The sequence below is a fragment of the Cyanistes caeruleus genome, chromosome 7 (assembly GCF_971803275.1).
Source record: "Cyanistes caeruleus chromosome 7, bCyaCae1.hap1.1, whole genome shotgun sequence".
NCBI lineage: Eukaryota > Metazoa > Chordata > Aves > Passeriformes > Paridae > Cyanistes > Cyanistes caeruleus.
Window position 1 is genome coordinate 4235255 of NC_141707.1, and position 27474 is coordinate 4262728.

Here is a 27474-nt window from a genome sequence, read left to right on the forward strand (position 1 = left end):
GCAAGTGTGAAAATCTCCTTGGGGCACTCAACACAGTAGGAATGGCTCAGGCAGTGGGAAGGTACAGTTGTAAACAGAATGATGGAATGTGATGTAAGCAAGCCCCCAAAGCCGTAAGAAGAGCCAAGATTCCACAAAGACATGTATATTTGAGTGTTATAGTTATTTTAAAAATCCTTTGAAAAACATTTTGTGTTGAGGGGGAGCATGATTGACTCACTGTTATTTACTGTTCGTGGCAGAAGCCCTCAGCTACTTCCCCCAAATTCTGCAGCACGCCTGGGGATCTGTGTCACTCTATCACTGATAAATGATGGAAGAGCACAGAAAAAAAAGGCCTCTTCCTCCATCCCAGCTCTTGTACAGAATAGGAATGATTTCAACCCAAGAAAAGAGAAAAAAAAAAGAAAAAAAAAGGGAAAGTGAATGGCTGAAAGGGTAGGCCCAGAAAGAGGGGGATAAAATGAAATCCAGCTGGTGGCCAGACACCAGTGCTGTTCCCCAGAGCTCAGTACTGGGCCCAGTCCTGTTGAACATTTTTATCTTCATCAACAATTGGGATGAGGGGATCCAGGGCACCCTCAAGAAGTTGCAGACACCAAGCTGACGGGATTTGGATCTGCTGGAGGGCAGGAAGGCTCCACACAGGGATCTGCACAGCCCGGATCCACAGGCCAGGTCTGGTCCTTGGGTCACAACAACCCCGTGGAACACTGCAGGCTCAGGGAAGAGCAGTTGGAAAGCTGGAAAAGGCTCTGGCAGTGTTGGTGACAGGGCTGAATGTGAGCCCAGGGGGACAAGAGGCCGATGGGCCCTGGGCTGTGCCGGCCATGGTGTGACACAGGCCCCGCTGGCCCTGCTGAGCCTCCTCCGGCCAGAGGGACACCGAGGGGCTGGAGCGTGTCCAGGGAAGGGAACAGAGCCCCAGGAGGGGCTGAGGGAGCTGGAAAGGGGCTCAGCCTGGAGAAAAGGAGGTTCAGGGGGCCCTTCTGGCTCTGCAGAACTCCCTGGCAGGAGGGGACAGCCAGGAGGAGTCAGGCTCTGCTCCCAGGGAACAGGGACAGGCTGGGCCAGGGGAGCTTTAGGTTGAACATTAGGAAAAATTTCATCACTGAGAGGGGGTGTCAGGCATCAGAATGAAGAGGTTGCCCAGGCCAGTGGTGAAGTCACCTCACACAGAGCCCCACCACAGCTATTTGGGATTGTCAGCCCAGAGGAACAACAACTACACCCCCTTTCCTCTGAACTCCTTTGTTGTGTGATCTCTTCAGCAGTGATTCCAAAGTGACCAAAGAGGAAAACCCCACTGACAGAGAATAAGGGACCCAAACCTGCTCAGCAAAAGTAACTGATAATGTGGGAATGTTTATTCCAAAAGTGTTATCTCTGACAGGACAGGCTTCTCAAATAGAACACTGAGGAACAGAGGAAAGCTGTACACAAAATACAGAGAGGCTCAGAGGTGGCACACATCACAGAGACATGAAAAAACACCTGGACAGTCACAGGCAAAAAGAAACTCCATGAAACTACAACTTTACAGCTGATAAGGATAGAATTCTGAGGTTTAAGGACACAGGCAACTTTGCACTGGGAGATGTATTTCCTAATAATCCACAAAGCAATTCTTAATATTTCATATGATTTCATGTTCAGTGTAAAGATAGTTTTAAATCTGTAATTCAAGATAAAAGCCCCACTGAAGGAAATTACACTTAGGTTTGGATCTATGCAACATATATTGACAGTTTTACTCTCTTTGTTGATTTGTTTAATAAAGTTTAACACCAGAAAAGTGACTATGGACATAACTGCACAGAGAGAAGATTAAAAGGAAACAAGGGCATTACATTATTAATTCCAAATGCTACAGGATTTCAAGTTTGCCTTGCTGCTTTCATAAATAATTTATAAGAACGAACATGCAGCAAACAAACTGAAAAAAGTTCATGAGAGTGCAAAGAAAACCCGATATTTAATTTTAAATTCTGAAAAGCCGCATTGATAGCACAGTGTTTATCTGATACCAGTGAGCAATGCACATTAACTCCATGAGTGTTGGAGATAACACAGCAATTATACATATTTTAAAAGATGTGACACAGCTGCAGTCCACTGGCAAACTATTCTTTTTCTATCACATTTCCAATCCATTAAATACATAAGATACTCAATGCATTGAAGCAACACATTGAGAATAACAACCATTGGATAAACTCCAAAATAATCCTCTAAAGGGTAAGACTCTAAGTTCCACAGCAATTCAAGGAGCCATATCCAAGGAAATCTTCAGCTTGAGCTGACTTAAGGAAAAAAAAAAAAAAAAAAGAAAAGGAAAAGGTATCTAGCTCCAAAGAGACAAATTAAGAGGCTTTTAGAAACTTGCCTGTAAGTAAAAAAACAAGCCCAGCTCCATTCTCAGGAAGCTTCCAGATAAACATAACCACTATTTGCATTAACAATTCCTGACATTGGCTTTATGTGAAACCTCTCCAACAGCAGAGAATGTCACATAACTCCAGCTGCACCCACAATTTCAGCAAATTCAATGTATATTCTCTTAAGGAGAGAAAAACCAACACTGAATCAGTAGCACAGACTTACCAAAGTCTCCAGAATATGCCCCAGGACTCCTTCTGCAATCATGACTCCAAGAGGAAGGCTTTGAAATACTTGAGCTGGCAAAGCCCCACCTTTATCCGTGTCATGCCTTCCTTTTAAAGGAGGGAGGGATCAAGGCCAGGAGCGGGGAACAGCAGAATTATTCACCATGAAGGCTTAATTGCAGCAGGGTGCAGGGAAAAGCAGCTGCAGGTTGTTTCTAAGAGAGATGTTGTCCCACCTGCTGCCCATGGACTGCAGGAACGGAGAACGCCGCTGATCGTTTGTGGCACCAACAGCACCAGTAAAAAGCCAAACGTTAAAAAAAAGAACAGGAATAGGTAATTAGATTTTAATGTAGCAGAAGATAATGAAGCAGCTGTAAAATGAACACCTATTAATCTAATTTACTACGAGGTTGTTGAAGCACTGTTGAGTGCAATAGAGGATTTAAAAAGTGTTTTTACTCAACAAAAATCAGACTCAGCTCCTTAATTTTTGGTTTGACACTCAGCATGGAGTAATCTGGTTTTCTCCTGCCTTTGACTTCAAGCTTTTCACTCAGGTAAAAGCAATTTCTTCTGCTGTGATATAAAGTGACTCCTTGGAGAGATGGATTGCTCCCAGGCCACCTTCCTTGCAGAAAGAAGTGCTGTCCCATTTGCTGCTAGAGGACCTTCTACTGCCTTTTAATCACCCAATTTGGACCAAAATTAGGCCAGGTTGGACGGGGCTTGGAGCAACCTGGGATAGTGGAAGGGTCTCTCTCCATGGAAGGGGGTGGAAAATTTGAGCTTCGAGGTCCCTTCAACGTTAAATCATTACAGGATTTTAAGATTCAGTGTCACCTTTCCTTCTGTGATGGAAGGTAGGTTCATTTGTCTTAAATCTCACATTACCTTGACATATACATCTGCATTTTCACGAATTATCACTTATGGGTTGCACCCCATATGGCAGCATCCAACAGCTCCCTAAAATGTGTGTGTTGAGCCCAAAGACAGAACACATCCAGTGATCCAGTGCTCCTAAGGAACAGAAAGAAAACAGGAATCAAGGACTTGCAGCTAAACCTGAGAATGAGCTAAATAGCTCCTATGTGTTTTCTGTCACCCTATTTCCCTAAAGCAGAGTTTTCATGGACAGCAGCACTATGGTCATGCAGCAACATTCCTGAAGTACTGAACATGAATCTTTACTGTGGTTTATAGCTGCAGATAGTCCTTTAATCACTGACCTGTGAAACCTGCCTGGCTGGCAACTCTCAAGGAAAGTAACTACTCAGTACATAAATGGAGAGCTCAGTTATTCCTTTAAAAATGCTAAGGCACAGTTGAGGAACAAACTTCTCTGCCTGCTCCTCTTAGGTAGAGAAAACCTGGAAAAGAGTCAGATTTTTGGGGACACTTTATGGTTCTCAAGTAAGAAATTTGGTATCCCGAACATAAGTCAAAAATGCTCTCTGAAAGTTTTTAGGGTAAAGATAATCAATATTTTCCAAAGACAAGAGCACCTCCAGGGGCAACAATTCACAGTTCCCAGGATTCCTGCATTCTTGGTCTGAGAACATACACACAGGTATCCCAGATCTACAGGAACATGTTCATATTTACTGTATTCCAGCAAAATCTGGGCTGACTCCAGCAGAGATTTCAGTGAGAGCTTGCCAAACTGCACAGCATGTCCTGTCTCTCCCAATTCACAGAAGTTATTTAACTCTGTGTTTGGACTAGACAGAGCTATTTGTGAACAACCAAAAGGTATTGTTATGGATCCTGGCCAAAGAGCTTCGTGTCTTTCTGGTGAAGGAAATAAAACCTGTCATCCTCAGGATCAGAATCCTTGTTATCTATGCAGGAATCAAAATGCAGCAAGCACTTGAATTACTAAGAAGGGAAAAAACCCACATGTATACAAAAATATTTTCCATTGTATTGAGAGCAGTGAAGAGATTGTTCTGCAGCTGAATAAGCCTTATGTTTGTTTAAAAAGAAGTATGAAGCCAGAGAGAATATTTAAGGAAAATGGTGCCTGAAAAGCTACAGGGATTTGAGCCCTGCAGCCCCCACTGTGCAGAAAAAAAGTTACAGTGGGATTTAATTCAGTGGCTGGCAGTAAATCACTTTCTATCCCAGAAACTGTGAAAGCTTGAGAGGGGCATTTTATGGTGAAGGTAGCATTGACAGGGTACCGGTGAAATCATGCAATATCACAGAATGGTTTGGGTTGAAAGGGACCTAAAAGTCCATGCCATTCCATGTCCTGCCATGGGCAGGGACACCTTCCACTGTCCCAGGTTACTCCAAACCCTGTCCAGTCTGGCCTGGAACACTTCCAGGGATGGGGCAGGCACAGCTTCTCTGGGCACCCTGTGCCAGGCCCTCCCCACCCTCCCAGGGAAGAATTTCTTGTTATCATCTCATCTAAATGCCTCTTCTCTCATTTTAAAACCACTTCCCCTTGTCCTATCACTACATCCCTGTGTAATATATATTAACTCTCCTGTAGAGCTTTTTTGGGGGATGGGGGGGTTGTGTGTCTTTTTAAAGTGAAGTCAGTCTCAGTTCACCACACCAAGCAACATTTTTAATGCCAAAGAGACCGTGACAGGCTGACAGCATTGAGATCACCATTACTGGCCATGAAATCCCTTTTTAGGACCAAGGTTATTTTGGATAAGCTTTGAGCGCACATTGTAACAACCTGATCTAGTGGAAGGTGTCCCTGCCCATGGCAGAGGGTGGAAGAAGATGAGCTTTAAGGTCCCTTCCAACCCCAAACCATTCTAGGATTCTATAATTATTATCCCACTGCTTCAAGGCAATGTCTTACTGGAGATTTGTATGTGGGGTTTCAAAGCATAGGCTCCACAGAATAGTTCAAAGTGTGATGGATCAAATAGGCAAAAAACCAAATACTTACTCTGTTGAGTGCTAATCACGACCATTCCCTCATCTCAACTCTCCCCATGGATTGCCAGAGAGAACAAAATGTCAAACACTGTCGTAGAACAGCCAGAACTTACTAATTACAGCAGCTCAAACAAAGCGTTACGGGGAGATTCACAAAGAACATTTCTATCCCTAAAATCCCTCTGGATTTCTCTTGCTTTGGCTGCAAGCTGTTAATACTGCTCCTGTTTCTCAGCAGGAAACTGGCACTGATGCTGCTGCACACAGAATTTCATTTGCTGTGCACGACCTGCCTTCTGCACCCCTTTCTTTATTGCTTGTTCAAAAATCCACTTCTCCCCTTTTTATCCAAGCTGCAGAAGCCCACCTTGAACAGGGATAGTTTGTGTGTGGCTCCTCACCCTTTCTATGTTGGGATTTCAGATTCATAACCTGAATGGGAACTATAAGCTAACATTTGAGCACTTCTCATCCTCAGAAGTACCTTGAACATAACGAGCATGAGCACACCAAACCTGGGGAGAAATACAGAGAATTATCTGCCATAATAATAATACAGGCAATTTGTTGTCTTAATTTTGGGTTATATGAAGGCATGGTAAAATGAGGAGCCACAGAAGGTCTTCTTCAGTGCAAGGAAGTTCAATGAAACTACTCAAAATAGACCTGAGTCCCACCCAAATCATAGGTGGGATAAGTCCTGTAACACAAATTTGGCAACAAAAGCATAGACAGCACAACTTCTTTGGGGTTTGGGTCTTTAAAAATCTTGGAAAGGACTAAAGAACATTTTTCTGTGGTGACATCTGCTCAAGTTCTGTGTGCAGGCAAAACTTTCTGGTTGCTCCTTTCTGCTGCATTCAGGAAGGAAGGAGCACTGCTGGAGACAAACCAAGTTTCATAGAAGATCCCAGCTCCAGTGACTCTTACTCCTTTTGAATGACAAATTGAATGGCATATTTCCATCTGGCTGCTCAAGTCACTGGGATTTTTAATTTAATATTAATTACTGAGAGCAGTTTTTAGCCATTTACCTAAGGTTGTAACAGAACATGCCATCAAGCCTACAATGACACATTAAAGGACACACCAAAGAGAAAGGACACAAGCTGGTGCAAAATGGCAATGTTTTGGCAATTAGTGATGTTGGAACTGCTCAAAAAGGGATTTTTAATGGAACTGAAATCTATTAGAAGCACTTCTGAACAGTCTGAGTGTCAAACTAGTCTTGCTGAAATACAAAAGTCTCCTGGAAAATTTAAGCGTGACCCTGCAGAGATAAAGCCCTGATGCTGTGGGACCTTGAAAATGGGGATACAACGAAGTAGAGAGCTGTGGTCCTGCCCACCCTCATCACCCATCCTGCTGTCCACAAGCATTTAAAGCCCTTTTTCACAATTTACATTCCTAAATGCAGACACTCGGATTTCCTTTCAGTGTGAGAGTGCAATGCATTTGAAGAACAATGAAATAATTCTGATGTGTGTGTCAGCCCAGAAAGCTCTGAAAGTGCATTTTGGTGTGAAATATTAATAGGTAGGAACAGAACACTGGAAGATTCTTTCTGTAAAAGCCCTAAAAATAATTAAAAAAAAAAAAAAACCAAAAGAAATCCGCCAGAAAGAATTATGTAATTTTCAGCTTATCAGTGTTGAGTGACTAGAAATTGTGTACCTTGGGCTTTTATGCACTTTATTTGATGGAAATGTTCTGAGAAAGTGTTCATCAAGCTTTAAAAATGAGGTGAGTTGAGGAGGGGAGATGAATGCTTGAGATCAGCCAAAAAAACACCCATAACCCAAACAAAAAGCAGAAAGAAGGCTCTAAACACAGTAGACAACTGAAGACTCACTTCCATTAGTTTCAATGCAGTAGGCTCACACCTTAGCTACAGCTCCATGGATTTCTCAGAATTTAGCTAGGATCAAAATAAAAATGCATTAATGCAGAATATTCCAGTTGATGACAATCACAGGGAGGTCTCAGCAACAAAAACTTGCAAAAGTAAAAAAAACTTCCAATTTAAAGTAATAAATAAATGAAATTAATTTCACTTTTGCATCAGAACTTCATGAAAACCACCTTCATGGAAAGGATTTCAATAATCAAGTATATTTGAATATAGCTAGAATATATAAGGAAAATACCAAGTTCATTGATTTTTTAAGGCTCAAGATAATATTGTTGCAAGGTTCAGAGTATTATCCTTAGTTATAACTGCTATCACTCACTGTTGTAAAGTTCAGAATTCATCCAGACTATATAATTTTTCTGTTTTAAGAGTTTATGCACAATTTCCTGTGCCTATTTTGCATGTACACTGAGATCATACATAGAAATCAAAGCCAGACAGCACAAAGACAAGTGGTAACACCAAAGAAAAAGCTCTCAAATGTTTATTTAATCCAAAGAAACTCCTCCAGTGAAGAAGTACATCTGTTTCCACAGAGCCATATGACTAAAACATGCTGTCAAATTCATCTAATATTCAGTGAAAATTAACATATGCTTGGCACTATTTCAGTCTCCATTCTCAGGGAGCTGGGTGTAACATGCAAACCTTGCACATCTATTCCAATCTCACACCACTGTGTCGATAATGGTGTGTGTCAGCAGCAGGCAGTAGATTATCCCATCCCAAAAAGCTACACTTAATCAGATATCCAAAAATATCATGGGTAAAATGCCTTTAATCCGTGGAAATCAGAGTTTTCAGAGTAAGTGGGAAGGTCCCTCTAGAGGTCCAAATCAGTCAGAACTAAACCACACGTGACTCAGGAGCTCAAAGAACATCAATCCCAGTCTCTCCAGAGTCTTTTCTATGCTTGAACATCCTCAGGTGGATTTCTTTTCTACTATAAGAAAATCCCAGAATGGTTTGGGTTGGAAGGGACCTTAAAGTTGATCTTGTTCCAAGTCCCTGCCATGAGCCATGAGCAGGGACACCTTCCACTATCCCAGGATGCTCTCCTACTTATTCCTTTATTCCAGCTTGTGTCCAGTGCCCCATTCCTGCACACCTCAGACACACCTGGATCCATTTTCTCTCCACATTCCCACATCAGGAAGCTGCAGATACAATGAAGATCCCACAGCACATTTCCATCTCAAGCTCTCCTTGGGTACTGGGGTTGGAACCCAATTTAATTAATTTCTATTTTTAATTTAATAATTTAATTAATAAAAAGTATTTAAGATGCTTTCCAACCAGGAAGATTCCAGGACATTTTACGCACCTAGGGCAGGATTTACCTGGGAGGGGACCAAAAATGTGTGGTCAGGCATTAGCAAACTTCTAAGCTATGGAAAAACCCATCAGCCTTTAGGAATATGCTGCCTGTTCCCAATCCCTGACCAGGTCAAGGAGATAACTTTGGTTTCTGTGTTCCTGCTGCCACAGAAGAAACAGGGACAGAAATAACAAATCCTCAATCCCATGGAGATAATATTAAGACAGTACCAGAAGAAATGTTCAGAAGGAAAGTGAGGTTGGAAATCAAAGGAGATGTGATGTTCACCCCAGATCACTCTGAACAAGTTGCTTTCTAAAAACAACACAGAAATGAGAGGCCAAGGACACCTTTGAGTTTTGAAATGAAAAAGCTGGATTCAGTTGAACTTGCTGAAATAGGAAGCAATGAAAAAATAAATGTCAGAAAACAACACAAAAACCCTTGCCAAATTCACAGGCAAAAAAGTAGGACAGCCACACTCCAGGTTTCAGGTAGGAAACCCCAGCTGAATTATCCATTTTGAGCGGTCTTCACAGAGAAGACCCAACTCCCTGAAGGCTCTAAAATGCTTTGAATTACTTAATAATTTGTTCTCAGCGCAGCTGATGCTGGAAAAATGAGATTGAGATAAGTAGAAGGATGGGAGGAAACTGCTTCCAAGAAATTTAACTCGGGTCACAGTCAGCAAGAACTGGCTGTCTGTCCCCCCACACCAAGATGGAAATGTGCGGAAAAAGTTTTGAGCTGAAAAGAGTCTTAAAAAAGGAAGCACTAAAGGTAACAGAGTTAGCAGCTCTGACAAGAATTTCAGCACACAGGGAGAGGTGAGGAGGAAGAGCTAGAGTCAATGGAAAAAAATCCCCTGGAGGCTGAGGTCAGACTGATTAAGATGCTGTTTCAGTCAATATCCGCTGAAAACCATAGCTGAAAGCAAACAAACACTAAATATACTTTTTTCAGAGTCTTACAAGGAAAAGACTCTCATGGAAAATGTATGAAGAAGCTTCCAAGCAATTATAGATTGGCAAGGGTATATTTTGTCCCTGACCATTATTTTAATTAATTATTAATCCCCTGCTGCTGTCAAGCCTATGCGCTTAAAAACACCGAGCAGTGCGTTCTTTATAAGGGGTAGTTTATCAACTTGATTTTATGTCCATCACACAGCATTAAAGTGAAAGATAAGTGATTTAGAGTAAACCATGAATTTGATCCATTCACTTATACATGTCATTGCTTTCCCAAGCCCATCAGGAGCTTGGTGTCTGGGGTGGTGGGTGGCTTTGATCGACTTTGAGGGTAAAACCGGCACGGGTCCGAGGTCAGGCACAAAGGGAAGTGCATGACTTGTCTGGAGTTTAACTTCTGGAGAGCTTCTGCTTCTGAGACACCCCCAGATCTCATGTGCAGGAGTGGAGGACACAGAGCATCATCTTCACCAGAGTCTCCCTGGTGTCACAGCCAGCTGCACAAAGGGGACCACAAACACCTGTCTCACTCTCCCTGTTACTCTCTTACTAAATGTTTCTAGAACCTTTTAGTTCTGCTTCCAAAATATCCATTTCTGTAAGGCTTGAACTTTTCTGACTGAAAATCTGTCAGGTTTTGATCCTCTGCTTGCCTTTCTTCCAGCATTCTTAGCACAAGAGCAATGCAAAGCATTCACTCGATCTTTCCCTAAAACATTTTGTTTTGGGGAAATCATTCAAGGTTAAAGACAACTCAAAATCCCAGGAGCAGCAGTTTCCTCCTAAGGACAGCAAGAATATTTGTACTTTATTTATTCTTTGCTGTAGCTGTCCTGGTCCAGCAGTGGCCTGAAGTGAGGCTGGACCAGCTCACTGGGCTCTGTGCTGACACCAGCTTTAATCCTAACTGGAAGCACAGCCTGGAAAAAGCAGTGGAAAAAAGTATCAGCTGGAAAATGGGACCAAGATGGGGGCTGAAAAAATGCAAATATCTTCATCCCCACAGTCACATCATTTGATGAGGGCAGGTGAGGGTGTGAGAATGTTTACTCCAGCAAGGTTACCTGACTGGGGACTCTGTCACTTGAGAATTCCGAGGGGAAAAGGGAGAAACCACAAAGAAATACAGTCACAGACCTGACAAAACCACCATGGAGACACGGACAAGGAACAAACCTCACCAGTCCTGCTGATGGATGGGCTGCTCAGAAACCACAGGCACCACTTCCAACAAGATCAGCATGAGGCAGGAATGGTATGTGTCCCTAAAATCCAGCTACTGCGGGAGGCTAATGGCAATGAGGAGCCTTGGAAAAGTGGTGGAGAAGAACAGGCTATAAATAAACCCTACAAAATATGGGCAAAATTTTGCCAGGATTAACCTCCCTACTTGCAATACCAAGCATTAAGGCCTTTGGGCTTGGCCTTGGTCTGCCTGAGGGCAGACTTTGCCTATAGATAAATAAGATTTAAAGCCACCTTCTAGGATGTCAAACCCTACAGCAAGTCTGTGAACTCAGAAGTGCTTTAAAATGTAGAGAAGACAATGCTGAAACTAACTGGGCTTTTCAAGGCAAAAAGAGATTTTTTTAAAGGGGTATTTACTGTGGTTGAAAAAGCCCTCTAAGAACATCAGGTCCAAGCATTAACCCAGCACTAAATGGTGTCTTTAAGCACCAAGGCAGCTTTGCTTTGAACACTTCTGGGGATGGTGACGCCACCACTTCCTGTGCAACCTGTTCCAACGTCTGACCACTCTTTCAGGAAGAAATCTTTCCTAATATCCAGCTTGAACCTTCACTAGGGCAACCTGAGGACATTTTCTCTGGTTCTGACTCTTGTTACCTGAGAGAGGAGAGACAATTACCAGTTTTAGACAAATTGTAGACAACTATTTCTGAATTAGAGTAATGGTAACACAGTGGGCCTTTCTTTACAATGGCAAATCTTTCAAAGATGGTCAAATTTTCCAAGCTTTCACCTTTGCTTCCCTGCAGACATCTGAAACCAAACCTCCTCTTTACAGTTTCACTACACTTACCACCAAACACCCCAGATTTGGGATGTTTTTTCATCATCACTACACAAATTTTTGACATCCAGTTCTATGTTGATTAAAGTTTGAGGACCTCAAAGAGGTTGTGGAATCTTTAGTTTACAGCAAGGGCTGAGTGCTGCGAAGACTTTAAAGAAAATAATTGGGATTATAGGTTATTTGGGAATGCCTAGATCAGGCAGCCATTGCAGACAGATCCTACAGCAAGCAGAGCTTTATAGCTACTCTCCACAAAATGCTGAATTAAGAACAAAACATCCTGACACATTGCAGGAAATCCTGCCCAGTCCCAGAAGGAACCTCCAAAGGAGTGAAGAACCACCCAGCTGCAGCAGTGAATGTCTGTCACCTCTTGCTATGCTCCATTTATCTCCCTGCTTGCCACTGATGCTGTGGGCTCCACAGGGAGTGGGGTAATTGTGCCAGTTCCTTGTTCCTCCCCGTTGGAGAGTGGAAGGTGCAGCAGATGTTAAGATGAAGAGAAGTCAAACATGGCCCTGAACCAAAGTCTTGGACTTTTCAGGGCAGTGCTAAGTCTCAGAGAGAGCAACAGCAGCAGTAACTCTCCAAATATTTGCAAGTCTCCAAGTTACTGGCACTGGGAGCCTCTTCTTGTCTCAGGCTCTCACCAGGACACCCCACAAAGACATGGCCCTGAACTTGATGAATAACTGCAATTATTGCTAATTAACAGGCCTTTAAGAATCAGAAGGAGAAAGGCTGTGAGTGCACTGACAGAGAAGGACTAGAGACATTTCACCCAGAGCTGTGGAAGGAAATGAGAAGGCTATGGAATACTGTTAAAATATGAAAAGGATATTAAAGCCAGCTTCAATTACCTAGACTATAAATGCATATACCATCTGCTAGCAATTTTGTGCATCTCAAAAAGGAGTCTCAATCGAGTCAGCACCATTCAGCCTTTCACACACTGCAAGTGGCAGTATTAGAAAGATCCCTTCTAAACTTCCCCATCTTCCCCACCTCTCCATCTTCTGCAGCCTACCAGATGGCTGAAACCACAAAAGTAAAGAATGTGTTTGAAACCGCCGCTCCCTAATTTAGGAGGGAACGCATTTTTGATCAAATGAAAAAAAAAAAAAAGAAAAAAAGAAAAAAAAAAAGAAAACATTTATGATTTCCAGCTTCTCTAAAGCTGCAGAGAAAGGTTTTCACTCTGACAACTTGTATTAGCTGGCCTGGAATCTGCAGGCAGCAACATTTAAGAAGCAATTTGAAACTGAAAGAGTACTTTTGGGGAAAGTGTCTCAAATGTCAGACAGATCTATTAAGACAGCTCTTGACAGACTAATCTATAAGCCTTTCTTTTTTAGTGTGAGATTTGTATCGATTTTTAAAATAGCAATCCCATTACTACACATTAACAGCATGGATAAACATCTCTCCGAGTATTTAGGATTACACCAGGACAAAGAGAGAATGTGAGGGCAGTAATTTTCCATCACACAGTTTAACGTGGTATCTGCAAATCAAGTCCATCTCTAAAGCAAATTTTCGGCACAGCAGGAGCTCTGATGACCTTTTTGGTTACCCAAATCCACGCTGTACTCGCCACTCTGCTCCCTTCCGGGCAGCCAGCTCAATATCCTGTTACTCATCTTACTGCCTTTCCCACTGCCAGACCTGAAATTCCCTTTCTAAAGTGTCCAATTGTCGCCACTTCAGGGGTAATGGAGGAAAACCAGGAGCAAGTGTTCCCTGCATGTGGCTCAGTCGGCAGGAATGCAGGAAATGGACTCCATCTCAGAGGTCTTTTCCAGCCTCAGTGATTCTGTGAAAAGAAACACCCCAGCAGAAGTGGGGGAGGCAGGCATTTCTCTTCTTAGCAGTTTGGATTTCCAGGGCCAGAAAGAACAGACCTGAGCCCAAAGGCTGCTCATGGACTTGTCCTATCGTCAGACCTGTAAGACTGACCAGACTCCCAACAGCACCAGTGTCACAGCCAAAATAAAGAAATACTATTGCTGTAAATCTTATTGCTGTAAATCCTGCCATTCTCTATCCCAGAGATTCCTTGAGCTCAGTGGCTGCTGCATGCATCCCCCTCAGATCAGATCACAAAATCCCAGAATGGTTTGGGTTGGAAGGGATCTTAAAGCTCATGTCATTCCAATCCCTTCTGCCATGGTTAAGGACACCTTCCACCAGACCAGGTTGCTCTAAGCCCTGTCCAACCTGGCCTTGGACACTTCCAGGGATCCAGGGGCAGCCACAGCTTCTCTGGGCACCCTGTGCCAGGGCCTGCCCACCCTCACAGGGAGGAATTTCTTCCCAAGATCCCATCTAACCCTGCCCTGTGGCAGTGGGAAGCCATTCCCCCTGTCCTGTCACTCCAGCCCCTTGTAAATAGTCTCTCTCCATCTTTCCTGTATGTTCCCTTCAGGACCTGGAAGGGTCAGTTATGTTACCATGGAGCTTTCTCTTCTCAAAGCTGAACAATCCCAATTATCTTAGCCTTTCCTTTTGTCTCCACCACTTGCCAGAATTGTATAACAACAAGTTCCTTGATTCACCCTTGATTCCAGGTACGGCATAAACTACTGTAATTTCAAGATTTCTCCCAAAATCCAGTGTTTGTGCCACTAATACACTTTCCTCTAAACACAGGCACATTTAATGAGCTCATTTTTAAATGAGGCTTCACAACCATAGTTTGGATGATTTTAAAACTCAGCTTGGAGACTTACAGGGGCTCCTGGCTATCAGGACACTGGCCAACAGAAGGATTGCTTAGAGGGGCACAACAGGAAAGACTGGAGCCCAGGAATGCTCAGCTGTGTAAAACCTCTGACAGTGTGGCTGAACCTGGGTCAGGTCAGGGGCCATACCTTTGGATGTGGAAGAATTAAGCTACAGATCCATGGTGGGGCTGCCTACATTGTGCTTTGGTTTAAAAATTGAATCAATCCAAGATATTTGGAGAGATTTTAAATGAGAAAAATTAGATGTTATCAAAGTGTGATCTGCAAGTGCTACCTGATCAGTGAGAGAGACAGGGAAAATGGGAATAGAAAGAGGGTGTGAAGGGAAGTCTCTCTCCTGACCCACAGTGGGATCCAGGGTTACCACGTCCCCACCCCCAGAATTCCCAGTGATAACACACTCCACAGTGTTCTGGGTCTCTCCAAAATGTCTCATACTGTTGGAGGCCTAGATGGAAGACTTTAAAGCCACTGGACTTCATTCCTGAAGCCTTCCTGCCCCATGGGAAGGAAGTTCCATGTAAACCTCCTGCCTCCAGGCATATCTCTTTCCCAAGTGCTGTTCCCTCTCTTCCAGCTCAGACAACCTCTGTTCATCTCCTGCAATTGCTTTTTCCCAGTTCCTTCTTACAGAACTGGAAAAGATCCACAAGAATGGACCTAATTGCTGCTCCAGCTTCTTTTGGGTGGCAAATAGCCTTGAATGTCAGTGGAGATGGCTTCAACACATGGGCACAGCTCCACACCCTCCCACCTTGTCCCTGCAAACTTTAGGAATCGGTGCTAGACCTTGGACCACCTTCCACTTGGAGTGGCAGGATCACCTCAGAACCAGCACAGCTGACCAAAGGGACAGCCCACACCATGTAGCACCATGCTCAGCCAAGAAAAAGAAAGGGAATCTTTGGGGTCTTTAGTTCCCCATTCTGCTGAGGGGGGACAGGGAGTGAGTGTGGGTCTGTGTGTGTGTCACGAGAGAGCATCACTGGGTTCCCAGGTGTTCCATCCTCTCTGAAGATGTCACCTAACATCTCAGAGCCCAGGTGTTACCTGGCTGCTTGCACAGGGCAGAGCTGTGACCTTCTTCAGACTCTCAAGTGCAGAAATGTACTGACAGAGCTCAGAAATTTCAGCTAATCTTTCCATTAGGGCCCCGCTACACAAACTCCCAAAACTGAGGGTCAGAGGAGTATCAATTTGCTTTCTGAGTGGGTTCTGTGCCCTTAAGGCTACAGATAATAATATGGAAAAAACAAAAAAAGCCCTCAAACAGGCCAAGTACTAGAAAGGTGATAAACCCCACACCATTAAAGCAGAAATTTAAAGGCAGGTACATATTCTACTGATCTGATTCTGCTGTGAAATACCCAAGGCTGTTACAGAAGTTCACATGAGTTCTTCCAGCTCCATCAAGACAGAATGTTTGCATGGGCTTTGCCAAGAAGAGTGGAAAGTTCAGAGAAAAAATAAAAGAGAAAAAGGAAGAACATTCCAGTGTTTCCACAATTATTCTTACAGAGCCAGTGGAGTGGGACAGCAGAACAATACCCAGGAAACCTCTTGCTGTGCAAGCTCACTGCCACCCTGAGCCCAGGGCTGCTGCCTTTCAGAAAGCTCCTCTTGCATCCACTATATGCTGCACCTCTCCCTGGCCTGGAAAGAGGAACACAGAAAGGAAAAGGGAGCTGTGCCATTCCAGGCCATTCCCATTAAAAGCCTGAGCTTCTTTCTCCAATGTGTTTCAAGCAGAATACACTGAATATCCTGCAGATATAGCAAGGTTTTAGCACAGTATTTTTTTTCCTTCCCCCCCACATCACTACTCACAGGTATTTCCAAATTCAGACAGCCAGGCTGAGTTCTGTTCCATCACTGAAGAACCCCACACCTGACCTGAGAAGCTTAGGGACAGCGGGATAAACCAGACAGAGAAACATCAAGGGGAAATAAAATGTATAAACAGCTTCTGGAAGGAGCAGCTTCCAGGGAAGCTGGAACAGAGAGAGGTGAGCTGGAACAGGGATCAGTCTTGATCAGGGAAAACTTTTCTTGAAGCTGTTTCTCAACAGAGAAAAGCACTAAGAAAAGCAAGTTGCAGTTTGTCCCTGCTGCTTCCACAAACTGCTTTTGTGACTAAAAGCCAAACCTGTTTTTAAATATCAATACTAAAAACCCACACACTTCTTTCAGCCTCCAAATATCGTAAAGGAAAAGGTTGCAGTGTCCTTTTTAAAAGCAAGAAGTACTTTTTAAAATATTTTGTCTCCCAAGATCCAGTCTCCTTTCTGCCACTAGATGTCCCACAAGTAAGAGGAGAATCCAGATGGGGGCACTGTGAGCTAATTGTAATTTGGATTCATTTTCATTTGAGCTGCTTTGAACTCTTAGTGCATTATTCAACTCAGTGAAAGCTCTCCCAAATTTGTAAATACAACAAAAGACTCTTGCTGGATTGATATATTCATTTAACAGTAATTTTGATGGTATAATATTAGATTTAATCCCATATTCAGGTTGTTTCTATGTTTTAGTCCTCTAAGTTTTAAATATAATGCAATTCTAAGAGGGAAGCATTATAATGAAAGTATTACCCCATGGGAACAGTTCTGTTGATGTTTATTTCAGCATTAAAATAAACATCAGAGTAAGAACTGTAAAGTTATCATTGAAGAAACTACAAATAAGAGCTAACACACTTAGGAGAAAATAGCACAGATAATTTGATGTCCCTTTAGATGCTGGGAACTGCAGGTGATGGAGCATCAAACAGGCCACCAGGCCATTTTCTGAACGCAGAGGAGACCCCAGAGCCAGGGTGGATGAGGCTCTGAACAATCTGGCCTAGTGGAAGGTGGTGTCCCTTGCCTATGGCAGGGGGTGGAAAGAGATGGGCTTTCAGGTCCCTCCCAACCCAAACCAGGCTGTGGAGAGGATATGCTGTGTCCCATCAGCCAGCTAATTAATGACAATCAAGATAATTGATCCCCAGGGTACCTCAGCAGCAGCTGGACCCTGTGCCACTGTTCAGTGGTCATTTGGCCAGTTTTCACTTTGCCCCACTGGCCCTTTCCTTGACCTGCCCTTTATCAGCCCCTTTGGAAGGATGGTGTGGGAGACAGCATCAAAGGCTTTAGCAAAGTTGAGGTTGCCCTCCTTCATCCACCATGAGTAACTGGACCATGGATATATTATTATCTGTGTGTTTTCCTGGAGGAAAACAGAGGAAAGAAAGGACAGAAAAGACAACTCCAGTGAGAGCAGAAAACTCAACCCCAGTGAGACTGGAAACCTCTGAAGCTTGACTTTTATAAGTCAACAGGATTTCATCCCACAGCTGCCGTGTGCAACAGAGATTTTCTGCTACAAAGGGTGGATCATTTCAGCCCAGTGTGGACACCAAACATTTGACAGCCACATAAATCAGCCCTATTTTTATTTCACAGACCAGTTTCATGATTTCCTGTCACCACTCATGTCTCAGCACACAAAACCCCTAAGTAAACCCAGGAAGGAGATATTTTATTCATGATTACAAAGCCCAGCTGAGTTCTGAGTAAGTTTATTGTTGCTTTTGAGGTGTGTCCTCTCTGGTCATGGAGCTCTGCAGTGCATCACATGGAAAGTGTCACAAGTCCCCAGCACAATAAACTTGGCAGAAGATGCACAGGGAATGGCCAGGGTGTGAGAAGAGGCTTCTGTGATCCATTGTCAGGCTGGAATTTGGTCCCAACTCTATTTTGTGTATTCTAGCTGCTTAATCCAATTACAAGAAGTGACCAGCTAAGGATTAGATGAGAAGGAAGCCAAGGAAGTGACTTTGGCCCAGGACTCAGCTGACAGATGCCAAGTTACACAGTACAATTCACCTGGTAAACCTACATTTATTTCTGCAGCAGTTCTCTTCAGCCATTGCAAATAAACAACTCAACAGCATCTTCAGCTCAGAGTTTTGCCCTCAAGACTGTCAAAACACACCTAAATTCAGACCCATCTCCTCCTTCATTAAATTGGGCTGCTGACCTATGTAAGCCACACTAAATCTGCTGTTGAATTTGTCCTTGCTTTCCAAGTGATACTGAGAACACTGCTTGAATGTGGAAAGTCAGAAACAGATTCATTGCCTGTTCAATATTTGCCTGTGAAGCATTCCCCATTCTCACAAGTGCAGGAAACAGCAAATGTTCCAATACTATCAGCACGTGGAAGAGTCAGTGAAGACAGAGCTGGAAGCAGGAGGCTGGCTGAGTGCACAGCCACAGGAACCAGCACCCTGATGGCACCAGTAGCCCCTAGCTGTCCTGAGCAGCCTCTACCTGCAGTCCTGTCCAGAGGGTCCTGTTCAGCCTGGCACCCAGTCCTGACCTGAGCTGGAAGGCAGGCAACCCCTTGGACCCATCTGCAGCCTTGCCTACAGCCCCAATTCCTGTCTGCAGCCCTGGAAGGATCCTGCTCCATCCCCTCTCTTGGGTTGGGGTTTTCCATAGACCCTTTTATCTGCACCCAGCTCTGCTGCTGCATCCCCAGGGGCCTGAGGAAAGGGTCTGAAATGGCAAACCCCAGCCCTGGCTGTGGTTCTGCTGGTGTTTGAGGCATTTTGTTGCTGTCCCAGGTTGCAGAGGACACTGGCAGCTGTATTTACCGGCCTGAAGTGCCTCGAGTGCTCACAAGTTTCACAAACACACCACCACTGGAGACAGTCTTCAAGGGAGTTAGGCTTCCAAAGGACAGGAAAGGGGTTTCACTTTGCTATCAGCACCAGGAAGCCCCTGCTAAGCACTTCTGAGCCCCTCAAGTTTTAATTTTGTTGTACAATCCCTCTAGCAGCTTTTGATATCCCCCTGCCTCTTTTTCCTGATACTCCTTGCTATTTTGAGAGCCACAATATTCCTGTCACTGGGATTCAGCTGGATGCAGGATTTGGCCACATTTCTCACACACACCCCCCCTGCCAGGCACCACACAGGTGAGGGCAGCAGCTTCCCACTGAGATGCAAACCTGATCACTGCCCAGCACCCAAACACCCTGGCAGAGGGGCTGCACCAACAACTGACCCTGGAAACACCTTGGATCATGGTCTCGAGGTTCACTTGGTATCTGCTGCCCCAAAACCAATGGAACTGGGGCAGCCAGACACAAACCCAACCCTGGGAACACCCTGTGGATCCAAATTCCTCCTGTGGCCATGTAAGAGCAAGTGGCAGAGGACTGGCCAGCATCTGGAGCCCCAAGATGCAGGATAGCTCCTGGGAAGCTGGACTTGTCTGAACTGCACATGGAATTGTTTGCAAGCACTAGATCAATGCCCTGCAGACAGAATAATCCCACTGCTTTGGTAATAAGGAGATTTAGTACGTATCTATTTCAGTCTCTTGCCTAGATATATGCCACCTCTGCAAGCTGAAAGGAGAAGCAGGCAAGGAATATTTTGACAAATATTCTAAAGGTTGTACCAACACAAGCTGATGGAACACACAAATAGGAAAAAACCCACATACTTTGCATTATTATTTTCTTATGTATTAGCCCAAGAGTCCCACAGATTGCTAGCTGAACTTTTTGGAGTAGTGCTCTAAATTCAATTTAGTGCCCTAGTCCCAGTTTTGGTTTACATATATTTAACTCTCCCTTCCCATACAAATAAAATACAGGTATTTTAACAAATAACTGATTTCTTCTATGGATTATTCTTCCTTTAAAGACAGCACTGTCGGGGCAGGTCACTGGTTTGGCAATCTTTAAGCTTAAATCCATTTAAGCCACCAGCCCCCAACCTTATTTTTTCTGATTTGGCTGAAGGTGGAGCTGTCTGGGTGCATGAGCTGACACGCCTGTGAAAGCAGATGGCATTTTCCTTCCCCAGCTGAGACAAAGGCATTCCCAGAGCAATTCAAACCCTTCCACACTGCCATCCTCTGGCAAAATATGCATACAATATTAATGACAGTTATTTTTGTCCTGTGGCGCATTCGGTCCTAGAGGAATAGTGGGAATCTTTTCCTAGTTCCTGAAGAATCTTTACTGGGAAAGATCCAGTGAGTCTGATCAAAATAGAAAGCAGAAGAGTGTTCCCCCCCCCACCCCCATCCAAGTGCATCTTTTTTGTATTACTTCTGTGAAGGTGAATATACAGTTATCCATGAAGGTATCACATTATAGCAGGATGTCTAAGGACAATGTTATCAGAATGCATGTTTTTCAAGTTCAGAAGCTACAGGATGACAAAAAAAAAAGGTCAGAGCAGACTTAATGCAGAAAGGAGTTTGCTCTTGGAATGTCTGCCCAGAGTCAGATGCTGGATGACTGATCTTAGTCTGGGGGCTGACCAGTACCAGAATGCCAAAACTCAGTCAGGACCTGCTGAATTTGCAATCGACTTTGGCACTGGCGTGGTTACCTAAAGTCCCTGGGCTCAAACAATATTCTGGCACTGCTAGAGGTGGGAAATTCAGCCACTAGCGAGGCTGAATTTCCCACCTCTAAGCCAGGCTGCCAGCAGGTAAACTACCAGGTGGCAAACAAGGAAAGCAATTCCTCAATCACAGACAGCAAGGCACCAGAGTTTTGTGTCAATCCAGCTAAAACAAACAGATTTGAACCCTTCCAGGGATGGTGCAGCCACAGCTCCTCTGGACAACCTGTGCCAGGGCCTTCCCACCCTCACAGTCAATAATTTCTTCCTAATATAAATCTAAATCTGGTGTAAATATTACCACAGAGCTCTCATGTTAAGAAATCTCACCTTCTGTAATGAAGATGAATTTATCCCAGGACTGTGTCCGGGCAATTCTCTCTGCTATGGACCTCAGCCATGGAATGAAAACAAAGCCTGCAACAGCAAAGAAAATAAAACTGACCAGTGCCATGGCTGTGTGCAGTGAGAATTGTAAAGGTGGCTCTCTTAGCGCCATCAGGCAAAAAATCCTTGACAGAAAACAGCAAGCACTCACTGAGACCTCACCTAGAATTAAAACCTGCAACACCTGCTGGGCTTTAAGCAACACATAGGAGGTACCACTCCAGGTGTTACAGAACAACACCTGAATTGGAGAGGATGTGGTCCAAAAGGCTGCAGGGGTGTTGTGCAGTGATTGCTTTCTCCTTAACTCTGGGCTCTGAGTGCCAGAATTCAGGAGCAGACTGTTGGCACTCCCCTCCTGACGCCTCCAGGCTGTCAGCTGCAGGAACAGGCTGACAAAGAGCTACCCCAGGAGCCTGGGGCAGGCTGAAGCCATGAGATGGATAATTGACAACACCAGAGTCACACTGACAGCGGTGTCACCCACTTCTCAGCAGGCCTGGTGCAGGAGGAGCAATTCACCTTCCCCCTGGGGGACTGCTGCAGTTGGAGACACAAGAGTGTGTGCCCTTGTTTCTGATACTTAGCTCTGAGATCCAGGAGAACACTGAATTTCATATAACATGAAATTTATGGGCATGTTTTCATAGTGATACATTAAAACAACCGTTAAAGTTAGATAGAAAAGCTAAAAGTGTGAGTGTGTAGATTAGAGAGTTTTCTTAAGTCACTAGTGAAAAAGTTAAAAGTTTAGAGTTTAGTTTAGAAAGCAGAAGGCAAAATGGAAGATTTAGAACATTGTTTCTTCTTCTTTCTTCTTCATGTTCTTCTCCTAGAGGTTTTTGGGTAATAGTAAGTGATTGGATAGAAGATGCCACAGTGCAGCACACAGATGATGGGTCATTGGGTCATTAAGGAAAATAATATGTGTGTCTATTGTTAATTGGATAAGAATGAGTATAAAGACTAAAGAACTGTGTAGTTCAGGGCCATTTTGTGCCTTCAAAGTCCAAAGTGAGCCACAAGGCCATTTTGTACCATCAGAACAAAATGAGCCAGGTTGTGGTGAATTGAACTTATGCAGAGAGTCTGGAGAGACCTGCCAAGTTTTGTGATAACACCCTAATAAACACGAGAAACAAGATCCTAACGAGCTCTGGAGTTTTCTTCGGACCTGGAGGACTGAGATAAGAGGGACTCCCTGTGAGGGAGTATCCCCAAGGAGCTCAGCTCAGAGGAGCTGAGAAATCCAAGAGTGAAGTGAAGTGCAGAAAAAGCACAGCAGCAGAATCAAGAAGAAAGAAATAAGAAATAAAAATAATTTTTAAAAAGTTACAGGGGACAAATTTGGTGAGATTACACCAAATCTCAGTGCAGACCCTGGTGATTGCCCTGGCTCCCAGCTCATGTATGAGCCCAGCTGCAAACACAGTTCTAATCCTGGATGCATGCACTGGATAAAGCCTGGGAACCACTCAAGGAAGCATGGACCCCACACTTACAGTGTACAGCACCCACTCGTGAATTTAGCTGCATTCAAGAGCTGAGACCTGAATTTGGCATTTCAGACTGCTGCATTTGCTTTGGTAGTTTCCCTATTACTGTTGTGAATAGTGTCTGGGCTCCTACATAATTAAGAGCAACATAATGCCTACAAAGTGCTTCTAATTTGCTAGGCTGCCTTTTCATGCAAGTGAAAAAAAATTAAGCAGACATTAGCAAGCAAGAGGCAGAACCCCACACGTGCTGCTGGTGGAGGAATCATGAGCTCCTGCCATGAGAAAACACCTGAAATGATGAAACTATTCACCAAAAAACCCAAAAAGTAAAAACCAACAGATACCAGGTGATTCCTTTGCACTGAAAGGAGTCCACCCTCCTACGGTGTGAGACCATGAATGTGGTTCAGCCTTCAGTTTTGAGACAGATACAGAGATGTGCCATTTCTTGCAGAGTGAGCTACAGACACGTGTCCTGTCATTTTCTGCTCCATACAAGTCTCCCTGCTACTGTCCAGTGTCTAATACTGATCCAGGCACTGTAGCAATTCCCTTTTCCCCAGATTAAAGAAAAAACCTAACAGATTCAACCACCCAGCCCTGGAGCAGTTCTCTCCCCCAAGTACTCCATACAAAATCTCACATGAGACAATCTCTTCTTACTCTCCTTCCTCCTGCATCCCTTTAATAAGCCATTCCTTTTTATCAGAATCCTTTCTATCTCTGTGGTTTTCTTTTGGACCATCTCTTCTCCTTTCCCCTTCCCCTCCCCTTTTTATTTTTTAACTGCCAGAAAAAGCAGTTCTCACAGAGTGCAGCTGCATTTAACTAAGGATTTGGAATTCTGCAAGATGCCCTGGGTTGCTGTGGCCAGCATACCAACCAAGCCTTAAAAAAAAAACCTAGAGGAAGAACCACACACAGCCCTTACATCTCAAGTAATTCCCACGTTCCTGTCAGTGTAGCTGATGTTTTGGTGCTGGACGCTTATCTTTTTGCAAGTGCTCATTCCCTTCTGGATCCAACAAGGCTCTTTTTAACTTCCCTGATAACAAGTACATTGTTTACAGCAAACATTCTCACAGAAGAATGTAGCTTGCACCCGAGGTCAGGCTTGGGGAAATGTTTATTAGTGCAGCTGAAGGAATGTGCAGCAGGTAATTCTGCCTCAATTTTGCTCTAGTATCAAAGAAGCAATATGGAATATGTGCAGATTTTTAGATGCAAGGTTTCATGTTGTTCCCTATGAAGATAAATTTTACCTAAACATCGCCCCCTTCCTCCTATTTCCCATTAGCTGCTTATGCTAAGCACATCATCATCATATAATCACAGAATGGGTTGGGTCAGAAGGGACCTTAAAGCTCATCCAATTCCACCCCCTGCCATGGCAGGGACACTTTCCACTATCCCAGGTTGTTCCAAGCCCTGTCCAACCTGGCCTGGAACACTTCCAGGGATCCAGGGGCAGCCATCCAAGGTTGCTTCTCTGGGCAACCTGCTGTAATCCTCATGCAGCACTGGAATATCCCTTTGCTTGGTTCAGGTCAGGTGTCCTGGTTGTGCCCAGCACAGCTCAGCAGCAGCCAAAACACCCCAGTCTTACCAACACTGCATCACCCACAAATCCAAACATACAGCACCATACAGGCTGCTGTGAGGAAAACTGACTCCATCCCATCCATACTAGGACAGCTAGACAGGCATCATTACCTTGCTGTTATATCCTTTAGAGAAACACAGTCTGCTCCCACCATTATCTTTATATTAAATCCCTGAGTTTTCCAAATGAATATCTATACAACAATCTGAAAAAATTCCAGTTCAGCATAAATTACTTTAAAGGAAAGCCTAGTAATTTTGAGCACTGATTTTTCAAGCTTGTTGCAGCTGCAGCAGGGATTCCCCTGCATGTCAGTGCTTTTGTGCTGCCCCTTTGGGAATGAGACTGTTCCTAAAGAACTGACACAGCAGCAGGGACCAGCAACAGTCCCTTCCTCACCTGGGGGAGGTCAATAACCAGAAAAGAATGAACATTTAGTGCCTTGAGGAGCCCCACCTGGGACTTCCACCCACAGACCAGGATCTTCACTCCAACCAGGACAGTTCTGGCCTGAGTTACAGCAAAGGAGCGTGCCAGGAGTGTCTCCAGCACATCTGTGTGAACCTCTTGGACTCACACTGTCTCTTCACCTCCATCCTCCTGGTGCAGCAAAGCAGCTAAATCCCTGAAGCCTTCCTGGCTGGGATCAGAATGCCCCCAACAGGTTCAGCATGAACCTTCTCAGAGGATTCTGGCAGCAGGCAATAAAGGAAGGGCTTTCAAACACTACAGGGAATCAGAGCCCACTCCAACAGGACTCCTTCACCATCTAATCTAATCTAATCTAACCTAATCTAATCTAATCTAATTTTATTTTAAGAGCTCTTTAACTACAGACCCTCCTTCTCCATCAGCTTGAATATTCCTCTGCGCTACAGACCAAACCTAAGCCAAATTAAATTCTGGTAGCAGTGGCCACAAACTTCTCCTCCTTCATCTCACACATTGCTGGGGTGGCGCTGGGATCCTGCAGCAGCAACACAGCCCATGAATGAATGAACCGCACAGCTTTGCTCTTCATTTCCTTTCCAAGCTGCAGAAGAGACATCGGGATCTCCAGGACTTCACCGAGTCCCTGCAGCAAAACCCGACACCAAGAGCCAGCAATTACAGTGACCCCCCAAACTGAGAGCGCATCTTCAGCCACGGCACCCATCACCCATCGTATCCGAATGTTCAAACAGGTAATCAGGTCACAATCCTCGACATGACAGGGAAAACAACCCCTCTCCCCTGCCAGGCTAACAGGCTTCATCAGCCCAGCACTCCCGAACTCAGACTCTTAATTACAGTTTCAAAGTGCTGAGGGCACAGCTTTAGCTACTCCCCCCAAGGCTGAGAAGTGCTGGCATACCTTTTTTCACCATTAAGTGTCTACATTTGCAAACAAATCCCAGGCAGAGCTCGGGCGCCTGCTGTTTGATGGCTTTCAGTGCAGTCAGGAGGATGAACCGAAGGGAATTAGCGCCTGGGTTTAACAAAGCCCAGCTACAAACCAGCTGACACGGGGCTGTCAGCAGCTCATCAGGCTTCAGGGGGAGGAAACAAGGTTATTCCTCTACAACAGAGCAGCCTACTACCGACAGACTTGAGTGAGGGCTGGAGATAAAAAGAGGATTACAGCTTAAGGGAAGCTGGCACCCCAGCCAGGGAGCAGCCCGGGCTTTGCAGCCGTGCTCCATCACAACAGCACAGCTCAGCATCTCGGAGTGGTTAGATTTGTGTCCGTGATTGCCTGTAGAATTCTGGAATCCCTGAATGCTTTGAGTTGGATGAGACTTTAAAGCTCATCTTGTTCCAAACCCTGCTGTGGACAGGGACACCTGCTGTCCCAGGCTGCTCCAAGCCCCATCCAGCCTGGCTTTGGACACTCCCAGGGATGCAGGGGCAGCCACAGCTGCTCTGGGCACCCTGTGCCAGGGCCTGCCCACCCTCACAGGGAGGAATTTCTTCCCAACACCTGATCTAACCCTGCCCTCTGGCACTTTAGAACCATTGCCCCTTGTGCTGTCACCATCTGCCCATCTCCTCTGAAAACATTAAAAGTTGAAACTCTTGTTTACATTCCAAGCTTGCAAAGCAGATGATGCTTTTAAGCCAAGATTTGGTGCCTTTGTGCATCTGTAGAAATAGGAATTTAAAACCTGTACTGCTCTGCTGTCCATCCAGAGAGCTTCCTCCTCACACACACATGGCACTGATGTGGCAGCTCAGAAATCCAAGCCCCTCCACGTGCAACAGATGCGCTATTTCATTTTCTGCTAATTGACTTTGCTCATTTTCTACTACCTGACAGTGCCTACTACCTAGAAGTGCCCATGACTATGGAGTGTTTGTGATCATCAAGCTTCCAACGTCATTTATCCCACCAAAGCTGAGAGGCAGGGGACATTCCCAGCCAAACCTGGTCTCAGTCTGGGAAGAAGAGCTGTCTCCCTCTCTCAGGCTGGAACAGAGCCCAGCACATTCTGGGCTGTTGTTTGCTCACACACCATCCCATCCCAGAGCCAGCCTGAATTCCTTGTCCAGATCAGATTGTGATTGTTCTTTCCTTGTTTGCTTCACAGTTGCCATTGTTTGTTTTCCTTCCCCGAGTCCCTGCTGTTTCAGCCAGTCTTTTCAAGGCTTTTGGTTAATGGTGTCACAGAATTTTTGAATCACTAAGGCTGGAAAAGGGCCCCAAGATTATCAATTCCAAGATATCAATTGAGGAGCAGCAAAGTCATCACCTATGCCAAGGTGTTTACTGCTTGAATTCAGAAGCATTGCCTGAAGCCACTCCACCAAGTTCTTCACTTGACAAAGATATTTTCTTCTCCGCTGAGATCAGCCTAAGTTTTCTGATCCAGAACGTCACACCCACCTAGAAGGAGTCTTACTTTCCAAGTACCAAATCCTGAGTCAGGGCTGTTTATCCCTGAAGGAGAAACAACCCTTTTATGTCTCCAACTGCCCTGTCCCGTGTCCCCTTGTACCACCAGAGCAGATTTTCCCAGGCAGGCCTTCTTGGCTTCCCTTATCCTCTGCCTTCCTTGGAAATCAAATCACATTTTACTTTGTGCATCCCAGGAGCCCAAATGAA

The 27474-nt window shown here is 44.5% G+C and overlaps 1 protein-coding gene across 6 annotated transcripts in view; it reads right to left on the minus strand.

Annotated features, from left to right (window-relative positions):
• The window catches only part of TRPM8 (transient receptor potential cation channel subfamily M member 8), a 120944-nt gene that overhangs the window by 34315 nt on the left and 59155 nt on the right, over positions 1–27474 (minus strand). For 4 of the 6 annotated variants that reach the window (XM_086898933.1, XM_086898935.1, XM_086898934.1 and 1 more), the window contains 3 exons: positions 3501–3629; positions 2843–2877; positions 2605–2714 (listed from right to left, as the gene is read on the minus strand). In XM_086898933.1, the coding sequence (XP_086755059.1) occupies positions 2605–2714; positions 2843–2877; positions 3501–3520 (165 nt within the window). In that variant the 5' untranslated portion in view covers positions 3521–3629. Of the gene's footprint in view, positions 1–2604; positions 2715–2842; positions 2878–3500; positions 3630–25746; positions 25955–27474 lie in introns of those variants that run through there. The other 2 variants (XM_086898936.1, XM_086898937.1) reach the window with 2 other exon arrangements.